Source organism: Lepisma saccharinum, chromosome 6, assembly GCF_977018435.1.
Source record: "Lepisma saccharinum chromosome 6, izLepSacc3.1, whole genome shotgun sequence".
In the NCBI taxonomy this organism is placed as follows: domain Eukaryota; kingdom Metazoa; phylum Arthropoda; class Insecta; order Zygentoma; family Lepismatidae; genus Lepisma; species Lepisma saccharinum.
Window position 1 is genome coordinate 27,490,036 of NC_139234.1, and position 24,102 is coordinate 27,514,137.

Below are 24,102 nucleotides of genomic sequence, written 5' to 3' on the forward strand. Positions count from 1 at the left end.
GTAGACAGTGGCGTGCACAGGATTTTCGAGAAGGGGGTACCTATACATTTTTAATAGTCGACCCCCATTTGTTACAAACAGTATTAGTTTTTTTGTTTCTTTTTTGTGTTCGTGTATGATTCTGTATGCTTGAGTTTCTTCCATGGTTCTGTGTAGTTTAAGAGTCAATAAGATTTGAACTTTCAGCCCTCCCCCATGCGACGAGGGAGGAAGTAAAAATATGGCCTCTGACAGAGGACAGGACAGAGTGTGTTTATGAACCGGATAGCAGAAGGGAGAGTGATCTTCGGTGTCCAGAGGCCTCCCATGAGAAAGAGCATCCCGAGACGGTTCCGCCGATGCTTAGCTTCCACTTGGCAGTTCTGCCGTGGGGCTCATGTTAGAGGAATGTAAATAATGTAAATTAGGGACTTATTGGAAGAATCCGAACCTTGTTTTGTTGAATTGTAAATAAATGTATAAAGCCCATTTCTGCGAGTTTCAGCAATCACCCTGCAATATTAATTCAGTAAGTTCTTGCCTGTGATTGATTCTTTGGTTCCGAGGAACGGGATGGGAACCCAGGACTAACGAGCCTATTTAATTGTTTATTTGGGTTTTTCCTGCCAGAAGTGGCCCGGTAAGGGTGAAGTGTTGCGGAACACATCTTTTCCAGCCTTTGGTACATTACGCTTAAAAAATAACGTCAAAGGGAGAGTTATGACTCCACCAGCCCCTCTTGGGCACGCCACTGACTGTATATGAAATCTTTGGAGGACGTAGTTGTTAGGAGGATGAATAAATTACTATTTCGTAATGCTTCCAATGAATGAGATATCCACAGATTTGATTATACATGGGAAACACTACTCCCTCGATCTTGCATTTTCGCATACAAATTCTGCGTAGTGCATGTCCTGTCCGTACCAAAGCATAAGGCAATCCACACAGCTCAACACTGGAAGAGACTAGACACCTCACTGACGTCATCATTGTTTCGAAGGCAGCACTGTCGCAAGTTAAATAGCAGAAGCTAAAAATAAGACGAAACCAGGGTTGTTTCGGAGTTCAATTGGTATAGCACGAATAAGTTTTGTTTATCAAAGTACGGCCGACGTTATTCCCGTTGTCCAATAGCATAAGAGCGCGGGAAGGTTCCAAGAACACGCTCGTCTTATTGGCTGTTTCGAGCGCCTGCTGTGACGCATGGGAAGGGCAATACCGCAAGTGACCAATCGCGTATCTACTTCCCCTACTGACGCAACAGCCTAAGTGAAAGGGGAGGGTTCACGCCGGGAACTACAACGGCTCTGGCATACATTTGGTAGTTTTAAATGATTTAGTTGTCCTAAACAAATGGGTACGATTTGATCAAACTCGTAAAAATAAAACGATGGAGGTGAACAGTCATTTGTTTTTGGTCAACTGCGCTTATTTTTACGTTATTTGAAACAAGGTTTCTGCCTTTCCGAGTACGGTGTTCCTCTTAAACCGTTGCTTCTAACTGAAATTTCCTCTTTTGTTTTCAAGTACAACTTGAGATTGCTTCCAGTCTTCTTTCCTGCTCGCGTCTCCTTCCACCGACACTTTTTGTCCTCAACGAAAAAGCTTTTCTTTCTCTCCATGACCTAACCTAAGCAGTTAGGCCTATCGACGCGTAGAGGATTTATCAGAGCAAACCCGCGAGGTGAATATCCTTTCAAGATAGAGCGACACATGCAATCTGGGCCAGTGCAGGCGCGCATTTTCAAGGCGACTTTGCACTAAATTGACAAAATACACACTTGGCATTACCGAAATATTCCTTCGTATCCCTACCACCATCCTTCGAAGAGACAACAAAAACTTTGTTTTAAGCCAAGAGTTTATACAAACTTCTTTTTTTCATGGTCCGCGATTCATCTTCGAAGGTTAATAGGGGAATTTTATTCTCAGAATTTATTAATTTGGAACAACTTTCATATGAAACCATTTAGGGAGCCTTTCAGACCGAAGTGACAGGTGACAAGCGACGGGGGTGTCATTACGAAGCGACAATGGCCCATTCTGTAGAAAACCATTCAGTGCCAACAGACTGAGGCGACAGGATGTTGAGTCATTGTGAGAAACAGCCCAGTCCGAGCGACACCAAAGCGACAAGTACAGCTTGTCGTGTCGTTTCGGTACGAGAGGTTGTTTATTTCTGAACAATGCTGTGCCCAAGGGGAGGATTGGTGGGGGTCATACTTCCCTTCCTGGACCAATATTTGTAAAAAAAAAAAAAAAAAAAAAAGTACGTCAAAGACAGAAAAAGATGGCAAAATGAGGGCTGACTACTAAAAAGTATACGAAACTCCCCTTTTCGAAATCCTGGGCGCGCCACTGTTTCTGAAGGTTCGTTTCCGAGAGACATGCGTATCTTGTCGCGTGTCGCTTCGGTCTGAAATCTTCTCCATTCTTTGAATTTAGTCACGTGGTGGGTTGTAAAACCACAAAATTCTGGCCTGGTTGTGGCATTTTGGATATGTTTGGTGAAACTGATTTTTTTTTATATTATTTTATCGACTATTATCAATGTAATCGTTTGCTTTGCTTCCCTCTAGAATGAAATTAACGTTATCAGATTCCTGAAGGGAAAGGGGCGGTTCCTTCGGACCAGTTCGACCCCTCGCCAATTCTTGACGCCCACGATCTGTACACAACTTTTGTTCTGTTCTCGTGTTCTGAGCTACGAAAATCTCTTCCCCGAGTTTCCCATTTCAGAGCAAAGAGGGCATTTAACGGAACGCTGTGGGGGAAGAATTTGGATTCCTTGCCAGCTGAGTGCACTTCAAGTAACGGGCTTGTTTAATTGAAACTGCACGCAGCGAAGACAAAGTCTATGTTTTGCATGCAGGCACGATTCACTCGGTGCAACAATATTGCGGGGACCGGTTGCCAGGAAGGCCGCTAGGTGGCTGTAGTGTGAAACTAGAACGGTCACAGCACAAACTTCGTCCCATTATTGTGATATTGTGGCAATCCTGTTGATTTAATTAGAGTGAATTGTGTGTGCGCGTGTGTATACATACATACACACACACACACCTTTACTGTAATTAAGTTTTATTCGTGGTTCATTCATGGAAAAGTCTTCATGGATTTCACATTTTTTGTGCCAAAAATGATTGTCCATCATGTCAAATCTTGTATGTGTCCCACAGAAGATCCCTAAAAACCTGTTGAAATATTTATAAAATAATCTGAATTATGATTGGAAAGGATCCATTAATCATAATTGAAAAATAAACTATATGTAAGTAATGTAGGCTACTTTCATTGTTTTCAGAAATATAATTCTTAACAAAATATTTTTTTTGTTAAATAAATATTTAGGAAACTATAAACGACTTGTATAAAATTAATTACGAGACAGTGATTGCATCGCAGTTTGTTTTTAGCTGTTATAATAAAATTTGTAGCGAGTGGAACATTTTGCACAAAAAAACATAAGTGTCTTTACCTTTGAATCACTGCGGAATACAACATATTTTTTTCCCCCGGATTGTTGGTAGGAACCCGCCCCCTCTGCCCTTTCTGCTAGCGATGCCCGTGACAAAAATCACAAAATAAATTAAAAAAGAAAAAAATACTAAGAAATTAGACGCGAAATTTAGCCAGAAGTACAAAAAAGGGAAAGGGGCCACAAATAATCAACTATTCCGGGAATGGGGGAATGAATGACTTCCCATGACCCTCTCTGGTGGTGGTGGGTGCCCACGGTTAAGCGAAGTCAGCACAAGAAATATCTAGTCTCATAGGCAAGGGGAGGTACCTGCCCCCTCAAAATTTCAGGTTTGTTAAAATTTACAAGTTAAGGATACTTTTGTTAACATCCTGAGACCTGAAGAGCAAAGTAATAAATAATAATATTTGTGATTTCACAAATGTAACGGTTATTTAGCAAATAATCCTAGACACTATTTTTATGGCATGACAAACTTGTCGACTCTGCCCCTACAAAGTTAAGCCTCAAGTTCGATCCTGCCCCCCGAAAGTTAAGTCCCAAGTTACGCCCATGTCTAGTCCATAAAGGGGTGATAGTTTGGCAAACTCATTCACCAAAATAAGTGGCAATAGCCTCCGAGCTTCATTCATCTGCTGCAGTGTAGAAACTTTTGTTGAAGGTTACACGAGTGTCTTTCACTGTCTATAAAATTGCCTGTGTGCATCGCACATATGAATTAGCGCTTGTCGAGCCTTCGAGACAAGCAACTGCTTGTAATGGACAAACAATAGCAGATTACCTCTAGCAGTATAAGTGGGCAGCGAAAAGACATTCAGTCTTACGTACAAAAGAAAAGTCGTGAACATGGCGTCGTATGGAACCCGCTTTGTCAAAGCCATCGACCGACAAAGACCTTGATGATTGTCCAGGAATTTGCTTGCAACGCATTTGAACGTAAGTCATGCATGGAGGCAAAGTGCAGGGCGATTTTGCAGGGAAAAAGAGCAGCTGGGAATTTTTCTTCTTCCCACAGTACGACTTGTTTAATGGAGCAGTAAATTTTTTTCCCCCCATTGTACTGCAAAAGTAGGAAGAAGTGGATGAAAGGATGACAATGCAAGGCTTAGAGCCTCAGTTGCTGTAGTCAAGAGATTTTGTCCAGCATTTTAGTAAGCGATAGCCACGTAATTTTTTTTGGGTAGGGGTCTGGTCAAAGTGTGTCACATCACATGTAATAAAAATAATAATAATACATTTTATAATTAGTTGGTTAAAGAGATTAATATGTCTAGCAATGCTACGTATTATTCAAATGGGTCAAGTATTATTAATAAGTATCCAGTGGCGGCGCCAGGATTAATCATCTGGAGGTGCTGAGGGGGTGCGGAATTAAATTTAGGGGGTGCGATGTTGAAAATAAAGAAAGCATGAAATATGCATGCATGTTTTAGTAGGGACACATTTTTTCGGCGGGGGGGGAAGTACCAGGATAAACGTGCCAATAATAATAATAATAATAATAATAACAATATTATTAGTAGTAGTTGTAGTAGCAGCAGTAGTAGTAATATAAAATACGTTATTATCCTCGTAAATTTCGCAAAAAGATGAGAAGTCGGTGCTAAAGCATTGGTGGCCTCCCCGATGGCGCCTTGTAATCAAGGGGCCCCGAGTTCGATACCCGGTGGAGGCACAGTGGTTCGGATCTCACTTTAAACTGTAGGTCCAGTCCCAATTAACCTTTCTGTTCATAAAGTGGACTTACAACACCAATTCAATCAAGCTAAAGCATTGGTGTTGGACAAACGATTTGAAATATTTTTCAAGACGTTCAATTTCACATTAGCTAATAATTGAAAACAAGGACACAAAGTGGGATAACAGAAAATGCATGACAAATGTAATTATTTTTGTACATATGACATGTATAACTTTCATGTATGTGCAACATATGTTTTACACATATTCAACATGAAGAGATGTAAAAAATAAGAAAATACATGTGCAATATGTTAACACTTAATTGTGTACGTATTCAAAGTTTCTTTAGTAAAAAAAGGTAAAATGCTCCCCTGTGCATAGCACCACGCCATGAAGGCGTATAGGGGGTGTGGGGGTAACGCCCCACACTTTCTTGATCCGGTCGTGAGTGGGGGTGATGTGATCAGCATCACGCCCCTGACCGCCTTTACCCCCCAGGGTTTCCACCAGGTACCCATGTTATTCGGCGCTGGGTGGGCATACATATATAATATATTATTTAAATGCATTACATAATCAATTCATTCGGCTCATAACAGACCAACAGTAAATATGACATAAATGTCTCAAATGTGCGCGCTCCTTTTCATCCAAACAATTGTTCATGCAGTAACAGTCTGAAGTACATAGTTGTTATTACTTCTCTCTGGCAATTTACGATGCATTACAGAAAAGAATGATATTGCTCGCTTCGCTCGCAAGAAAACTTTTAGATCCAAATTATTGCAAACTGAAAACAATATTAATTTAATACGGCGCCACATTCTCTATTTTATAACTTTTATATTTATAATGTTCGCCCCCCCCCCTTACATACGGCTCTGAACTTTTACGAATTTACGATTTTTTTTTTACGAAACGTACTTTTATTTTCATAAAATATAAATCGAGAATGATAATTGCATCTCTGCCCCCCCCCCCCCCCTTTGCAGGTGCCCTTGGCCGTCTGGAGGAAAAAAATAAATAAATACATGAAAACTAATTCCATCTTGAGTATCATTTTGTCCTGCTACTCTTAGATTCTGCTAGCCTTGCTTTTTTTTACTTCAATGTTCGCCCTCTTGTCCCCCATAGAATTAATTTCTGACCAAGGTTGGGGGTAATGCCCCCTGCCTCCCCGTGGTTGCACTGCTGTGTCATGGCAAAACGCGAAGTGCACGGCAACTTCATCTTTGTTAAAATCCCCTTCTGCTGCACTATCGCCATCAACGAAATGTAACATTTCTTCACAAACTTTAGGCTCCTCGACAAAGTCTGAAATGGCACTTTACTAAACATGTTACGTGGAACATACAGAACGCACTAACAGGTAAACTACCAATCACGATACAAAAACCTCGCTGAGCTGTAGGTAAATATCGAAAAACATAAACAGGCCACTTAAAACAAAATAAGAAACAATTCTTAACAACAATACTGACGAAAGAAAAAGACAGCGGGCCTCAGCTCTTCCTAGAGACTGTCGACAGTATAGGAAAATATATGCGGCTTCTCTTTCAATGCTCGGCTGTTGAATGCAATAACAGCGGCCTCACTACAGTACCCAAGATCAAGGCCGGATTAAGGTGGGTGCTAATGATGCTGCAGCATTAGGCCCATTCCTGAAATTGGCCCAGATGAAAGCAGACGAGAATTTTCCGAAAGCTGAACAGTTTTCTTTTGCTATATTAACCTGAAAATAAATCTTAGAATGAAATTTGGAGCCTCAATTTCGGACGCCTAGACACAGCGTTACTTATTGCACAGTTACTATTATTTTTTGCGCTGTGACGTAACTATAACGTCGTTGTTTGTTATTCACCGAAGATTTCAAGCATCAGGCTCAATTTCGTCTTAATCCGGCCCTGCCTAACATTCGGGTGCTCAATGTGATTACGACATATGACACTGTAAGAGTTAATGTTTTCAACATGTATTTTGAATAGGAGGTGCTGAAGGGGGTGCGGAAGAAAAGTAGGGGGTGAGCAAGCACCCCTTCGCGACCGCCTGGCACCGCCCCTGTAAGTACCATTATTAGTAGTATTACATGTTACAAGAATAAGGAGAAAAGCACCTATTGGTTGTCTGCTTCAGTTTCTTAAGATTTCTAAATTTGTATAAAAACAGCTGTTCTTCCAAAGATATTAATGTCAATTTTTTTAAAAAACTGAATCTATATTGAATAACAAACAGGTTGTTAAGTTTAGCTGATGAAAAGTAGTCTTTCTTTATTATTTTTATGCATATTATTATTATATTTAGTAGTGCTTAAATTTACGCAGGAGCTAACAATACAAAGCTGTATAATCCCAATCTAATTGTTGTGCGTTCAGTGGGAATAAGTAAACTTCATACTGTACAACACATGGTAAACAAGTTTTACTTAATTAATTTTAGTACTAGGTAAATTTTTCAGGGGTCTGCCTCTCCTCTAAACGTGTCCTTGGTAACAGAGGATGTGACTGTAAATGAGGGACATGACAGAAAATAATTTAATATACACCAAAATACCTTGCCTAATATGCACTCTTTTTAGTTTGTTTGTATGGCAAGGGGAGGGGGGGGGCTAGTCCACGGGTCAATGTTTGCCCACCCTTATGGTTCCCTCTGCTTCTACTCCCAAAATACATTAAACTATATGTGTGCAATATGTAAATATATAATTTTAGGCTGACATTCATTTTCTTGCCCCCCCCCCCTCTTCTGGACATACATGCCTATTGTCTGAGCATAATATAGCACTACTAAGATAATTGCTTGTACTTTATCACTTTTTGGGTCTAGGTACAGTTTACAGTATTTATTAAATATGTTGTTCATTTCTTGAAACATTTTGAAACTAATGTGTTTTTCTTGTGTTCATATATGTTTTTCACTAAGATGAATTTATTTTATTTTTTCACTACTTGAAAGCTGTATGATCTTGATAATAACCATTCAAAAACATTGTATTACATAAATAGGCTGCTTCTTTTTTGGTGGTACACAACACTAGTCTGCACCAGAACCTTTTTTCTAGCTATGTAAAAAAATGGACAAATGCATACGAATGCATCATCTGAATCATTATGGGGAATTGACTTAGGAAGAGTACTGAAAGATTTCTTTCCAGAAAAGAAGCACTGCATAAGTCTATATTAGTGTCAATTTTATTATTATTATTATTATTTTTATTATTATTTCTACTTTTAGGTGGGATCTCAGCAAAGTTTACTCAAACAGCCAACCATTCTACTCACAGCACGGACTAACACCTTCATTCAGCAAAACAGAGTGGTCATACCAAAACTAAATATAAAAGTTGACTCCACATCAACAGGTGAGAACTATGATGCTTTGTACAAAGATTTGAAAAATTCGAAGTAATATGAAAGGTCAAACTACAGCTGCTGCAGGCAGGGGCGTATCCAGAAATACATTTTTGGGGATCCAGTCAGGGGTGCCCTTCTCGTTGATTTTTCTTTGTGTGTGTGTTTTGTTAATTTTGGAATCTCAATTTCAGAATTGAATGTCTGTTGACACTTTTCAGAAGCAGTTTGAAATATTTGGGTGCACTTTTCATCTCAAATCTTCCGAAGTCTTTGAAACAGTTCTGTGACATCTCTTGCATGAGAAAGAGAATAGGTTAAATCGTGATGAGGGCTCTAAATACTTTGACAACTGTACAGTAAAACTGAAAACCCTTTCACAGATAAAGAGTACAATTGATGAAAGTCCCCTTTTCAACTGCAGCTAGAAGATCACTTGCTTAGGATGGTTCACGTAACTGACAAGGTAGAAGAAATTTAACAAAATCCTGAAGTGAATCATGTTTTCCTAGGAATCTAGTTTCACACACTGACAATAGTTTGCTTTTATTGTCTGGTACACAACACGATATACGCATATTTTGTTTTTAGTATTTCACCTGTGCATGTATTATTTCTGAAAAAACACAAACTTCACTTACTGTACCACCACACTCTCTCATTGACGTCAGATTTTCAGCTGATATATCACTACCCAGTGTGAAACTAAAAAAAAAAAAACTTTTAGTGGATGTTATTTTCAGAATCCCCAAACCGTGCACACAGAGACAATTTTCTATACCTGCCACATGAAGTGTTTCATCAGAAAGTATGCTGAATCTACCATAGTATTTTCAAAAATAAGAAAGGAATTTGGAGGGAGGGGGGGGGGGGTCGGGACTCCCTGGACCCATTCCTGGATACTCCCTTGGCTGCAGATATACAAGACTGGAACTCTGCTAAGTCATGAATTTTCCATACATTGCAAAAGCAGTATGTTTAAAATCTTAACTAAAAGTATAAAACAAAGATCATGTAGCATTTTATGTATGTAGCATTTCTTTAGATCAGTGATACATCTCCCTGACACTCAGTTACCAATGATAATTTTCACTTTTGTCATGAATAGCATGTGCATATCTTTGATATTAACTGCATCTCTGATGTTATTTACTAATTAACCTTATTAATTCTAGATGAAGTTAATTCTAGAAATCTGAAGGAACTCTAAAGTCTGTAGTGTGTAGTACTTTTACATTTCATCATTGATAATAGCATTTTGACATATCCCTATACCGAAAATGATGAGACATTAGCTGTAAAATTGAGTTACTGAAAACATCAAACACCTATTGATGTACAGTGGGATGCGTAAGTATTGCTCGAAAAATTGTCCATGACCATTTTCAGTAAATTTGATCTTGCATCCAAGCATTTTCAAAGACTGGATTTTTACGTGTGCTGGCGAAGAATTTATCAGCTATTGCTTGGCTTTTTCTTCCAATTCCTAAAGCTCTCGCTGCTTAATACAAAGAGTATAAACATAGTAATTTGCTTGGTAATACTTATCCATCTCACTGTACTGAAAATCATTGAAAACATTGGCAGTACAGTTCAGCTACTGACAACAGTAGGTGTTTCAAAATAGTAGACTAAATTTTCAATAGGTGTTGAACACAAGACTTAGTTATTAGGTTTTTTAATTTCTTTGTTTTGTTAGTTAAATCATTGCAGAATAGTCTGGAAATGTATCATAAAATTACCGTATTTCACAGCATATAAATACTACAGATATGGCTCGTTGAAAAAATAACATGAAAATCATGCACAGAAGAATCTTGTACCAGTACTTACCAAACTTAATGGGAAACTGTTCTGGACATGGTGGTCAGTATTTGGTGCTACACTCGATGTTCCAACATGGAGGGCTCCAAGTCAAAAAAATTCCAGGTCAAATGATTGTAATATGGAACATAATTCCATTTCGATTTCACAGTTAAACATTCAGATGTTTTAATGATAATTATTATCCTGAAGGGCTAGATGATAGGCCTATATAGGCTGGATATGGCCTGTAGGGCAGCTGGTGCTCATGTGCGATTTTAATATAATCATTTTCGTTGTGATGTCCTGCACCGTGGCCATGTGGTCTAAGGTGCAAGCTTTGAGCTCCGGCTATGGATCACGTGCAGGTTCGAGCCTTCAGGTGTAACAACTTTTCCTCAGATTTTGTGAGGAAATTGGGGAGAAACAAATGAGTAGCTCATAGAAAACATACAACAACAGCTGGGGGTTCGTTGTGCTGACCAAACATCACCCCACAATTGGTTGGATGAACTCCCACCTCTGCTAAGGGCCTCACAGGCTGTTGCACTATGGTACGGGTTGTTGTTCTTTTAATTATGATTCTTTTTTTTATTTACACATTTAATTTATTGTACTTTATTCCAGGGTTTTCACTGCCACCAACACCTCCATCTTCAACAACAAGTGACTGCGAAGGAAATCTGTCTCCAATCCATCATCCTGCTTCACCAGGAAGTAGCCATGTTTTATCGAGTACAAGTGTCACATCGTCACGACAACAGAGTAGGCAACAGTCTACGACACGGCTCTTCGTTTCACCAAATAACTCCTCCAGCAGGCAGCCCATACAAACTCCACTGATCAGCAATCAGCCTGTTAGTATGGAGAGAAAGAAAACTGTATGTTAGAGGATATGCTTACTAATGTCTTGGGCTTACTTTTTCACTTTAGCAGGGCGAGGAGTAGAAAGTTTACCACTTCTGTAACACATTTTCATGTAGTTCCAATTTTTTTTTTAAGTATTTTAATTTAGCTGCACGTTTCACTCTTTTTATCTTTTGGTCTGCAACTTCTCTCAATTCTTCTGTGCTGTTTGAAATTATGTGAATTGTATTGCATGTAGAATTAATTGTCACTGTCCAAAATTCTCATGGTAGCCCGTTCAGGTTACGTTGGACCTTTGGCCTGTCTTTGTAAAAACGTTAAAAGAAAATGTTTGAGATAACACACTGGTATGTTTTGTATTCCGAAAATTTATATTGGTTTGGAACTTCCCTCATTCTTGTAGCCTACATGTGAGCTTCACCAACCCTGTCAGAGCCTACTTTGTTCCTGCTTTATGTGCATATGTCAAAGTGTACTTACATGTGGTATTTTATTTTTTTCATGCAATTTTTGCCTATTACATATTGACAGGATGAGACATCAGTGGGGCATGATGCACTATGGCCCACCCTCAGCGCTGCCCAATGTGTGGTTACCAAGTGGTAATGCAGGCCTTCTAATGTCTACATATACTATAAAAAAGATAGCATATACTATCCATAACATTTTCTAAGAAATATTTGTAAGGGCTCAGAATGCATTCAATATTTTCTAATGTGTTGCTTTATTACCTTGTTGGCTCATTGTAATTATATGGGGAGTCAAATCTATAATTGATATACAGTTTATACATAACTCAGTTCTGTGTAATTCTGTTTTGTACATAAATTACTGTATGTCCCGGCAAAATATAATTTAAAAACGTGTTAATTAAATCTTATTTGTATGTAATGCAATTATACATAATTTGGTATTATACGCATTAATTTTCATAAAATACAATTGATTTCTACGTAACCAAACTACAACAATGTCACGGAAGCATATATTCTTGTCGTTACAAAAACAAAAATAGGAAACAGGATAGGCAGGCATGGGGTGAGTCTGTCTCAAGTTCCGACAAATACGAGAGCAGCGCAGCAGTGTCGTAGAGAAGGCAAGGAGAGGCAGCATGAAATCAGAGGAGAAAGATTTTCTGCAGTTGTTTAGAACATTAGACTCATTTTGTTTTGTATGTAATCATGATACCAAAGTACACATGTTAAAAAGATGATAGCTGACGTTTGATGTGTTCCATAATAAAAACAGAACAACAGTTCTTCAGTGGGCATTTTCAGTTGCTACTGGTCGGCCTGGACAACAGAAAGAGGAAAAGTTACACACTTCACCAGAAAGTAAAATTTTTACAGGAAGTGGATGCTAATCCACATAAGACTGAAACTGAAATAGCTGCAGATTTAGGCATCTCTTACACCACACTTTGCAGTCATTAGTAAAATAAATGCTATTTTAGACTAATTTTAAAAATTGGGTAGTAGATGAACAAAATGTAGATGTCAACAAGAGGGAAGATATGCAGATTTGGAAAAAGCACCTCTTACCGGCATGTAAGAATCAATACCAATCAATCAATCAATATGTTTAGATTTGTTAATTTACCACTTTATGACAGAAATAACCTGTATTATGTATATCTTGTTCCTCAAAATGAATACAATTACAGTATTTTAATAATGATATGTCATGGTATAAAATTTAATTTGTAAGTAATTCTCAGTTATACGTATTATTCACCGTGACGTACGTATAACTAAGGTTCAACTGTAATTCCAAAAATTACAATCTTAGAAATTACAACTCTGTGATGCACTGCAAGTAATAGATATGGATTGAATTTGACACTGCTGCATCCTTTAATTTGAATCATTTGAAATAATTTTCTAGCCCCATAAACTATTACACACATATGGATAACAGTGGATCAATTTTGCATAAAAAATCCTCGGAACAATGGGCGGAATTCTAAATGATAGATTTTATCAGAATTTAGAGTGCTGGTGTGGTTCTAATTTGAATTGAGAAACAGTTTTGAAAAAAAGTAATTGCTGAAACAGGTTCAAGATCCAACAGAATCTGACATGTAACCATTCTGGATTTCTTGTGATTGTCTTGTTGCTATGTTCTTGTAATGTGTCTTGTCCTCACTTTGTGATTTACTTTGTTACTTACTTTTTAAACACTTTGTCCTTTGTACATTTCTATCTGTGTTCCATGTCAGTGGTTTTGTGCTCATCTTGTTTCAAATAATTGCTGCATTAAGTATAATAGCATATCTGCATCACATTAACATAATGTCAGGAAGAAACATCTTGAAGTTTATTGATCATTGCAGTTAGTAATAATTAAAATGTACTTTCAAAAGTATTGCATATTTAACAGAACTAATAAATCCTTTTTATAATGGGACTGAAACGATGCACATATTTCCTGAGACAACTGCTGCATTTGTTGTAAGTGAAAATGTTTGCTTTTTGGACACACCTAGATAAGTTTTACCAGCCATAGGCTAATGTGAAAATGTCTCCTCCCACACTATTCTGGTTTGCAGATTGTAGTTGTGTTACATTATCAGTAAGCAAAATGCAATATTATATTTGAAGAGGGATGAGGGAATCCCCTTCTGGTGTCTGTAACCTCTCCTGGGGTTGCTATAATTTTTTACTCTTGGATGAGAAACTATGTGCATAATGTATACAGGGTGTTTCTAAAGGTCGTTTACAACGCTTGGGAGGTGATTCCTCACACGAAAACAAGCAAAAAGTGTGAGTTCCATTTTTACGACTGAGGCCTCGTTTCCGAGATAGGAGCCTCGCAAAAGGTGACAAAGTGAACGTCACACCTAACTGGGACGAATACTATCACAGATAGAGAGGCGGTTCCAAGGGAATCATAAAGGAATCGTATGTGCTCAGTCCGGAAGTCACTATGAAAAGTTCACTGCACGCATGCGCAATGGAGTCCTCAAAGGAATTGGGGATTTCCAGCAAGAACAATGCATGAAAAGGGTATGTAACGCAGCAAGAAGGACCGTGACAATGAGAAATGCGTTAAAGACAACACATCCCGACCTCAAACATCAAAACATGAGCACGGAACACAAAATCCGAAAAGTTGAGCACGGTTGCATACCCCAGTTACACGCGATGAATGTCATGTCATGTCATGTCATGTGGCATACGAGACACATATTACTCCACCAGGAGGAGGGAAAGAAAAACACAATATCAGATGATTGCGACAACGTGTATTTTTACATGCGACAACTACGTAATATCCCCCCCCCCCACACACACACACAACAAACAACAAAAGCTACAATTTCTTACGCACGGACAGTGCGTGTCACTGTACACCAACTGAAGATGTCACTTTCACCACACAAAGGGGTTGGGGAGCAATACCAAGAGTGTTTTCACTAGGATTTGCTGAGGGCAATAATCACAGACGGTTTTCAAAATGTCTGCCGTTCACTTCTACGCAGAGATGACAGCGAGGAATCAAGAATTGTCGAGTACGAGCAAACAAGCCAGGTGTATCTGCTACCGTCGCATCGGCGACGTTGATGCGAGCTGATGTGACAGGTGTGTCGTATACGAGTGTTTTCATTTCTCCCCAGAAGAAATAAATCGAGAGGGTTGGGGTCTGGCGACCTCGGTGGCCAAGGCACAGGCTCATCCCTATCAATGAACCTATTGCGAAACACGTCATGCAGGAAATGTCGTACATTACGATCGAAATGAGCTGGTGCCCCATTGTGTTGGTACCACATTTCTTGCCGCAGTGCCAAAGGTACAGTCTCCAACAGTTCAGGCAGAACCTCACTAAGAAATGCATGATACGTGCGACCATTCAGGCGAGCAGGGAGAATGTATGGTCCAATTAAATGATCATGTACTATCCCGCACCACACATTCACTGAAAACCTGTGCTGGTGATGGGCCACAAAAGTGCATGTGGGTTGTCAAAGTCCCAGACATGACTGTTTCTACTATTGAGGATATCCTGGTGAAAATGGCTTCATCTGTCCACAATACCTTTGCCCCGAAGTGAGGGTTTGTGTTCAGCTGATGCAACAACCATTGGCAAAACTCCATACGAGGGCGACAGTCACGAGGTAACAGTTCTTGTACTTTCTGCAGTTTAAAAGGGTGAATTCCTTCCTCTGACAACACTCGCCAAACATTCCCATGAGACGTGTTTCGTGCCCGAGCAAGCACGCGCGTACTGGTGCCAGGACGTTCTGCGACCGCTGTTAACACATCTTCTGCAAACTGATGTGTGCGTACACTTCGGGGTCTTCCAACTTCTTGCCATGGTGGTAACACTGACCCTGTTTCACGCAGTCGACTGTCCACTACCTGAAGGAAGGCGTGAGACGGTAAACGTCTATGTGGAAAGCGTTCTCCATAAAGACGCCTTGCCTCACGGCTATTACCACGTGCCTCCCCATACATGAGATGCATGTCTGCTAGCTGCTGGGTCGTATACGCAGCCATCTGTGTAATAGGGAGCTGGAACTGCAAAGTATCGTTTTTGTTTAACACTGGCACACTGCACAAATTGGCCGTATCACCGTACGAACACCACAGACCAATTGTTGCGATACTTGATGTGCCCACTCCACCACGTCAACTTCTTTCAATACAACATACTAGTACTCTTCAATCCGTATGACAACCTAGAGCGAACTGCAGATCATATCCCAGCACCTGCAACACGACTGGGACGACTGCTGGAGAGAACCAACCCTTCGAGCTCCTCTCGCGGGTACAGCAGTCATGAAGGTCAAACATAGACTACGAGAGCCAGACTTGCCTGCGCAGCGCTTCCAAAACTGGTCTCTTTTACGTCACAGTAATCCTTTTCGAACACTCTTGGTATTGCTCCCCACCCCCTTTGTGTGGTGAAAGTGACATCTTCAGTTGGTGTACAGTAACACGCACTGTCTGAGCGTAAGACATTGTAGCTTTTGTTGTTTGTTGTGCGTGTGTGTGTGGGGGGGGGGGGGATATTACGTAGTTGTCGCGTGTAAAAATACACGTTGTCGCAATCATCTGATATTGTGTTTTTCTTTCCCTCCTCCTGGTGGAGTAATATGTGTCTCGTATGCCACATGACATGATTCGTTCATTCATCGCGTGTAACTGGGGTATGCAACCGTGCTCAACTTTTCGGATTTTGTGTTCCGTGCTCATGTTTTGATGTTTGAGGTCGGGATGTGTTGTCTTTAACGCATTTCTCATTGTCACGGTCCTTCTTGCTGCGTTACATACCCTTTTCATGCATTGTTCTTGCTGGAAATCCCCAATTCCTTTGAGGACTCCATTGCGCATGCGTGCAGTGAACTTTTCATAGTGACTTCCGGACTGAGCACATACGATTCCTTTATGATTCCCTTGGAACCGCCTCTCTATCTGTGATAGTATTCGTCCCAGTTAGGTGTGACGTTCACTTTGTCACCTTTTGCGAGGCTCCTATCTCGGAAACGAGGCCTCAGTCGTAAAAATGGAACTCACACTTTTTGCTTGTTTTCGTGTGAGGAATCACCTCCCAAGCGTTGTAAACGACCTTTAGAAACACCCTGTATAATATCCCAATGCTTCAACAGTAGTTACTAGAATCCCCCCCCCCCCCCACTGGGAAAAAGCATCCCAACGTAACAAAAGTAATTGCCAAATCTCAACACAATTTACATGCGTAAAAGATTTGCAACAATTTCAGCAAGTGATAGAATTTACAAATATGCAGGTCAGTACAACATACCGGTAAATTTAATAAAACAGATGTGTTACAACTAATTAAATAAAGCATTACATACATGCAGCAATTGAATTCCTATGAACTGGAAACTCAGATTCAAGACTTCTTCCTGGTCCTTCTGGTAAAGCAAGGAAGTTGATGAAATCTTTTCAGTATTTTAGTGTTGGCCGAGGGAATTCCAGTAACTACTTTTGAAGCATTGTGATTTCATATATATAAGCTCCCACCTGTGCAAAAAAGCTAATGATCAGAAGGGGATGCAGAAACTGGAGTGGGGGAATTCCCCATCATATCTCCTTTCAAGCACCACCCTGCATATTGCAAAACATCTGAAGTTGTCAAGGGCAAGTCTGTGAAGGGACAAGACATGTGACCGCATCCTTTCAGTACCTGCATATCTTGTGATGTGAATATATTTCCTCCATGTACTTTGGAGTTCAATATTCTTGATAAATTGCTGTCAAAAGAGCAAGATATCTGATATAGGAAGAGCACTGATACATTTGAGGCAGTCCTCGAAGTGGGGAAGGATGCAGGGGGATGGTATCTCCCAAGTTAAGAAAAACTGCACAAGGCACCCCTACCCTCAGATAGGATAATTTGTGTAAACATCATCTTCATTATCCCTATGTTGAACCATACAAGCATCCCCCCACTTGTTACCAAATTCAACCAAGTATCCCCCCAGCAAAGAACTTTCACTATGACCATTGAGTTGAGGGCTTTCTATAGTAATTGATTTTCACAGTTCATTGAAATTTGACATGCTAAGATTGCTTCCTGACTGACAACACGAATAATATTTTGTTCGTGTGTACAGAGTATTTCTGCCCATACTCTTGAGGAACACCAAAAATAATTGCTCAGGACTTTCTTATTTTACAGAAGGGGTCAACGGGAATGTTGATCTTAACAGAGGAGGAGAAGAGAACGCTGGTCGCCGAAGGTTACCCCATTCCTACAAGACTTCCTTTGACAAAGGCAGAGGAGAAGTCGTTAAAGAAAATCAGAAGAAAAATTAAAAATAAGGTAAGTGTAACTGCTCCATAGTGATTTATAAATTAATTTATAGGATCAAAAGTGTTTGCTTACTGAATGTCAAGCAAAACACTCATTTTTAAACTTGCTTATGCTTATTTTAGGTTTTGTTAGATTTTTAAATAAATTAATATTATATGACAACATTTCACAATTAAATCTGAATATGTTTTGTGTAAACTTTTCATCAAATTTATTTATATTAATTATTCACTTATTATGATCACTTTTAATTATTTTTTAGGCAAAATTGATGAAAGTAATTTTTATTCAGTTTATTTGACAGGAAAAGTTTTACCTTTTCATTTTACGTTCTTCATTATGTGATAAAATACAGAAAATCGCATTTCCTTTTCATCATGAAGTTTCATGATAGTGTAAACTTTGAATTTTATTCATTGAAAGAACTGTAGGACAGTTATGCATGCAGATTTTTCAAATGGCAAGAAAGGAAGGGGTTGCTGGAAGAGGATATAATCTTCCTCTTATGACCCAGCCTCTTTATATGAGTATGGATGTGTAAAGATAACTTATTTTGTGTTTCTCAACCAGCACCAACAAGCGGTAGCAAGTAGAAGGAAATGTCACTGTTGTTTGAAGTTTACTTGCACACAAAATCTAAGCTTGTCAGCAATCACGACAAGTGCCTACGAATAGACAAAAATGTTTTGAACATTCATTCCCGATGCTTGCATACGTGTATGACCCTCCTCAGGCAAGATTGGTTGCTACTGCCAGATTTCTCAATTTTGTATCAAGGGTTCTTGTATCTCATGAAGAATGTAATTATGTGTTGAGCTCCAGCCTCATATAGCTAAAAAAAAGTTTCTTGTCCATTTTTAACAAAGGGAAAACATGATTGTATTCTCGAAATCTTTGTCATCCACAATTTGTTTCTACTAATTTTCTACACAGAATTTTAATTTATGTGTTTTTGACTAGAGACAGTTCATCCTCCCTTAGAGACAACATCTTTGCTCATGGGAAGCTATCTGCAATCTATGCTTCTTTCCATCTCACTATGTGCCCACTAATTGGCATTCTAAGTGCTTCAAACAATCGCTGTATTTTGATGAAAGATTCTCTCGGGCTATCGTCTAGGTGAGTTGTGGAAAATATTCCAAGCTTTCGAGAGCTAACATCACTCTCATCTTCAGGGTATAAGTGCAGTCCTGAGCTTCAACCTGGTGTATATACGTTCATGGAGGGGATATCCTGGTGAAGATGGCAGACCAATCATGTGCAGTGTCTGCTGCATCCGCACTTTTGGTTAACTATCGCCACCCAGGCTGGGTCCAGTTCGAGCCTCGTGTCGCGATTAAGATTCTTTTTTCCACCTTCACCAGGATACTTCCTCCACGAACGTATACACACTGGGTTGACGACGCTCAGGACTGCACTAATACCCTGAAGATCAGAGTGACATTAGCTCTTGAAAGGTTGAAATCTTTTCCACAACTCATCTGGTCGATAGCCCCCGAGAGAATCTTTTCATCATTCGTTGCCAAGAAAGCTTCAAGAATCACTGTATTTGTTAGATGACCTGTTTTACAATCTGTTTTGCTGCTCTAAAAAAAGTTTGTATTATATATTGTTTTAATGTCATATATTGTGTATTGGAATATATATATATATATATATATTATTAGTGAATTAGAGTGGATTTTATGCTTTTGTTAACTGTGTGTTCTGCTTTAGCAAGGAGAAATATCTTAGTCTGTACCATATGTTGATATCCTATTTATGAAATTCTTTTTTTTACCCAGTGGCAGAGCATGGAATTTCGAATAGTGTAAGATGAAGAAGGTTATTTCTATTATAAACTGTACTGATTTTGTTTCCTTAAATTTGATTGATGGCAGCATCATTCTTTTTATTAAGCAAATTAAAATAGTTTTATTCAGAATTTCTAACTAAATAAATTTAAGAATAAACACACCTCTCTCTTTCTTCCTCCTATCCTTTCATTACAAATGTAGTTAAAATGCAAATGGCGATTTATTCATAATTTAACGAGTCTCTCCTAAATGTGTCTACTATGCGTGTATATGAGTGACTTCTTCCAAGCAGATAATGTCCTCTCAACTGATGCATTAGTTGCAGGAATTAACAAAATTGAAATTAAATTCTCCCTCGAAGAGGTTTGGACAAGCTTGCCGAGATTAAATGTTTGTTAATATCAGAAACTGAAGTTTCATAGCAGCCAGTTTAGTTGACAAACAAACAAAAAACAAATTACAGCCCACATAATATTAGCAGCAACTCATTGCCATTTTGTTGGAAAACTCTCATAGTAATTTTGGAAAGTGTCTGAATCTAACAGAAAAAGAAATTCTAGTTCCTCAATTTCAGAAAATCTGTTGTGTAACTGTCCTTGCATGTGTGTTAATAATCTCACCACAAAATATACGATGCACAACTTTAATTTTATTACTAATCAAAGTACTTTGTTCTGTATGCATCGTTATAACACCAACAATGTATGATCACCTTGCTGCAGAATCTAACTACCATTATTTCCTGACTAAATTCCCTTTTACTGGGAAAGAGTCCCCCCCCCTTTTTTTTTTCTTTTCTGCAATGTGACTACCCTCCCACATAAACACTGTAAGCCTCTGATTATAGGTTTACGCTAGCATTGTTTGTCCATCCCTCTTTTCCCAGACAGTTTTCCTTCAGACTGGGGACCACTAGTGTGCATGGCGAGCACTTCTGCAAGCCAAATCTGAAGGCTTCCCCATGTGTCATCTTTTGCTGAAGTGTTGCAACCTAATAAACAGTAATTTGAATGCTATCGACCTGAGTTTACTGAAACTATTAAAGTGTAAGCCCAGCTTACAAGGCTTACATTGATGCTCCGCACCTGGTTCTACCACTGATGGTAACGTCACGATGTGATACTTGTGTTGTTGTAGTATTTCTTTCTGTGCTAATTTCAAGTTGCTAAAGCTTGATAGCAAGGTCCTGCATCATTATTAGTAGGAATTGTTAAGAACATCAGTTCATGCAACCTCCCCGATGGCAGAGTGGTAGTGTCATTGCCTTGTAATCAAGGGGTCCCAGGTTCGATACCGGTGGAGGCACATAGTGGTTCAGATCCAACTTTAAACTGTAGGTCTAGCACCAACTCAATCAATCAATCAATCAGTTCATGCATTTTTGCAATATATGTAATCTGTTGTTTTTTGAGTGAATATATAAAAATATAATTAGTAGTACAAATGAACCAGTAATCTATGTCTGTTTCGATCTCTTGGTTTCACTTGCTCGCTCACTTCCATGCATGTTCAAGTATTTCATGGTTTACTTCCACAAAAAATTAATTAAATTGTTTCCTTGCATAGATTTCAGCACAAGAGAGCAGAAGAAAAAAGAAGGAGTACATGGACGCCTTGGAGAAGAAAGTAGAAGCCCTCACAAGCGAAAACAATGAGTTCAAGAAGAAAATTGAGACTCTTGAGGGGACCAACACCAACCTACTTAGTCAGTTGCATAAGCTGCAGTTGTTGGTTGGAAATTCATCAAACAGCAATAAAGTCAGCAAATCTTCAGCAACCCAAACAGCCACTGACTCATCAGTGGTAAGTATCACACGATGGACCATTATTATGGATTATAATACCATTCTCTGTTTGTTGTAAGAAGGAAGTCAATGTAAGCAAATGCACTTGGTTGCCAAGATCTTCCAATGGCAGCTGTGCTAGAATAGAGTGCATGCAATTAAGCTACTATGTTGAACTTGTGGGATCTTATGTTAACCTAGCTGGAAATTTTTCCAATTGGCTCCGATAGCTAATAAGAGTTTTTAGACACACTATCGGAACCGATTGGTCTATCAAAACCGATTGGTCAATTGTAATGAATTGGTTTCTATTGGAAAGTATTTTATGGTTTTCAACATATTGCTTATGAAAAATTCTTATCTATACAACTGTAAATGCAATGGAGAAATCATATAAAACAACTAAAATAAATTTATGGTAAAGCATGTGGAATTTGAAACTTAGAAAAACTTTCACATACAAAAATTTTTTAAATATATGAACAAGTTTTTAACTCTGTAGCTTCATTGTGTTTAACACACTTATAGAAAATCGAAGAAATTTCAGTCATAAATTGACATGTTGTTCTTCCTTTACACTTGAGAAAACAGCAACAAATTAGGTTGAACAAAGAATCTGACCCACTTGAAAAGTGATAAACAAACAAAATACTGTCGAGATCGACTTAGTTGATCAAAAGATTGCTAATTTTTCCAATTGCATTACATGCACATAAGAATAACCATGAGTAACCATGGAAATTTCATATTGAAAAAGCAAGAACTAATATGAACATTTATTCCAAGTACTAGCTGCTTTAAGCATGGGCATCCGGAAGGGGGCAAGGGGACCATGGCTCCCCTGGAAAGTGAATTGAATTTATTTATTTATTTATTACTAAACACAACAGGCGAATGCCCAATTACTGTGTTCTACATTTCTTATTTATCTTTACACTCAGTATATCAGATCTTTACCACCATGTACAATATATATAAGATACAGATATAATATATTATAAATTACATAAAATATGGAAATAAAATAAACAAGGATAAATCAAGGATAGAAGTTATTTACATTAAAGAAATATATTAATTATGTGTGTAATAAATTACCTGTAAATAATTGACACACTAGAAAGTACGTACATATATGTAATTGAGTATAAACTACGAAAGAAATATATATTTACAAATATTGCGTTTATGTTTACATTGTTGACATTTGTTCTTCCATTCCTTGAATAACATTTTTGAATGTCCCAATAGGCATGTGAAATATGTCTAATTTTGGTTCCCTTTCGGAACATCTGTTGTACAGTTCACACATTCTCCTGATAGGTGATTTATTTATAATGTTCGATCTTCTGTTACTACAGTAAAAGAGGCCCCCTTTGGATCGTGTCTTGGAGATAGGAACACGTATGTGTATTTGTTCTAGAAGATGTTGCACTTGAATATTATTGTTCATGATTTTGTATAAGAAACAGAGCATTTGCGTCTTCCTTCTTTTGCTGAGAGAAGGCAGGTTGTGGTGTTTACAGAGGGAAGTGTATGATTCGTATCGGGGATATATGCCTGTTTCTTTATAAGTAGCGTACCTTACGAATTTAGACTGTAGCATTTCTATTTTATGCGTGTACTTTTTGTCCTGAGGAGCCCATATTTCTGCTGCATATTCTACTTTGCTTCGGACTAAAGCGTTAAATATTATTTTCATTATTTCTTTGTTCATAAACTCTTTACTCATTCTAATTGCGTACCCTAGGTTCCTGTGTGCCTCATTTACGACCCTTTCAACATGTGTTGCAAATGTAAGTTTTGAATCAAATGTAACTCCTAGATCTCTCATCTCGTTAACCCTTTTAATTTTTGTGTTATTTATTTTGTAATCGAATTCAATTTGCTTTCTGTTGCGCGAGTATGTCATCGTGCAGCATTTTGCTATGTTCAGATTAAGATCATTTATTTCGCACCACTTTGTTACTGTATTGATTTCACTTTGTAAGGATTTGCAGTCATCAATATTACAGATAGTCTTACCGAATTTCAAGTCATCGGCGTATAAGAGTCTGAATGAGTCACACAGGTACTTTGGTAAGTCATTGATTAGAATTAAAAATAACAGAGGTCCGAGATTCGAACCCTGGGGGACTCCTGAGAAAACTGCGAACTCTTCTGTTAAAATTCCATTATAAGATACGTTCTGCTTACGGTCTTTTAGATAAGAAGCAAAGAAATTTAGTGCTGGTTTGGAGAGGTCGTAACACGAGAGTTTACTCAACAAGATATCGTGGTTTACTCTATCGAAGGCTTTGGATATATCTGTATAGATGACATCTACTTGCTTTCTTTCTTCTAGATTAGTTGCTACGAAATGACTTAGGAGGGATAGGTTCGTAACAGTGGATCTACCCGGGACGAAGCCATGTTGGTTGGCAGATATTACTGGGGATACGTGTGACAACAATCTTCGATAAATAATACTTTCGAAAACTTTTGCGGGCGCAGATAATAAAGATATGGGCCTATGCTCTTCAATGTTACCGGTGCCACTATTTTTGGGTACGGGACGCACTGTAGATGTTTTCCATTTC

General features: G+C 38.6%; 1 protein-coding gene across 6 annotated transcripts in view; it reads left to right on the forward strand.

Annotated features, from left to right (window-relative positions):
• The window catches only part of LOC145988637 (cyclic AMP response element-binding protein A-like), a 305,719-nt gene that overhangs the window by 266,677 nt on the left and 14,940 nt on the right, over positions 1 to 24,102 (forward strand). For 4 of the 6 annotated variants that reach the window (XM_083123681.1, XM_083123682.1, XM_083123679.1 and 1 more), the window contains exons 4-7: positions 8,378 to 8,504; positions 10,924 to 11,177; positions 17,809 to 17,952; positions 21,306 to 21,542. In XM_083123681.1, coding sequence (XP_082979807.1) covers positions 8,378 to 8,504; positions 10,924 to 11,177; positions 17,809 to 17,952; positions 21,306 to 21,542 — 762 coding nt within the window. Of the gene's footprint in view, positions 1 to 8,377; positions 8,505 to 10,923; positions 11,178 to 17,790; positions 17,953 to 21,305; positions 21,543 to 24,102 lie in introns of all 6 variants that reach the window. The other 2 variants (XM_083123680.1, XM_083123683.1) reach the window with 2 other exon arrangements.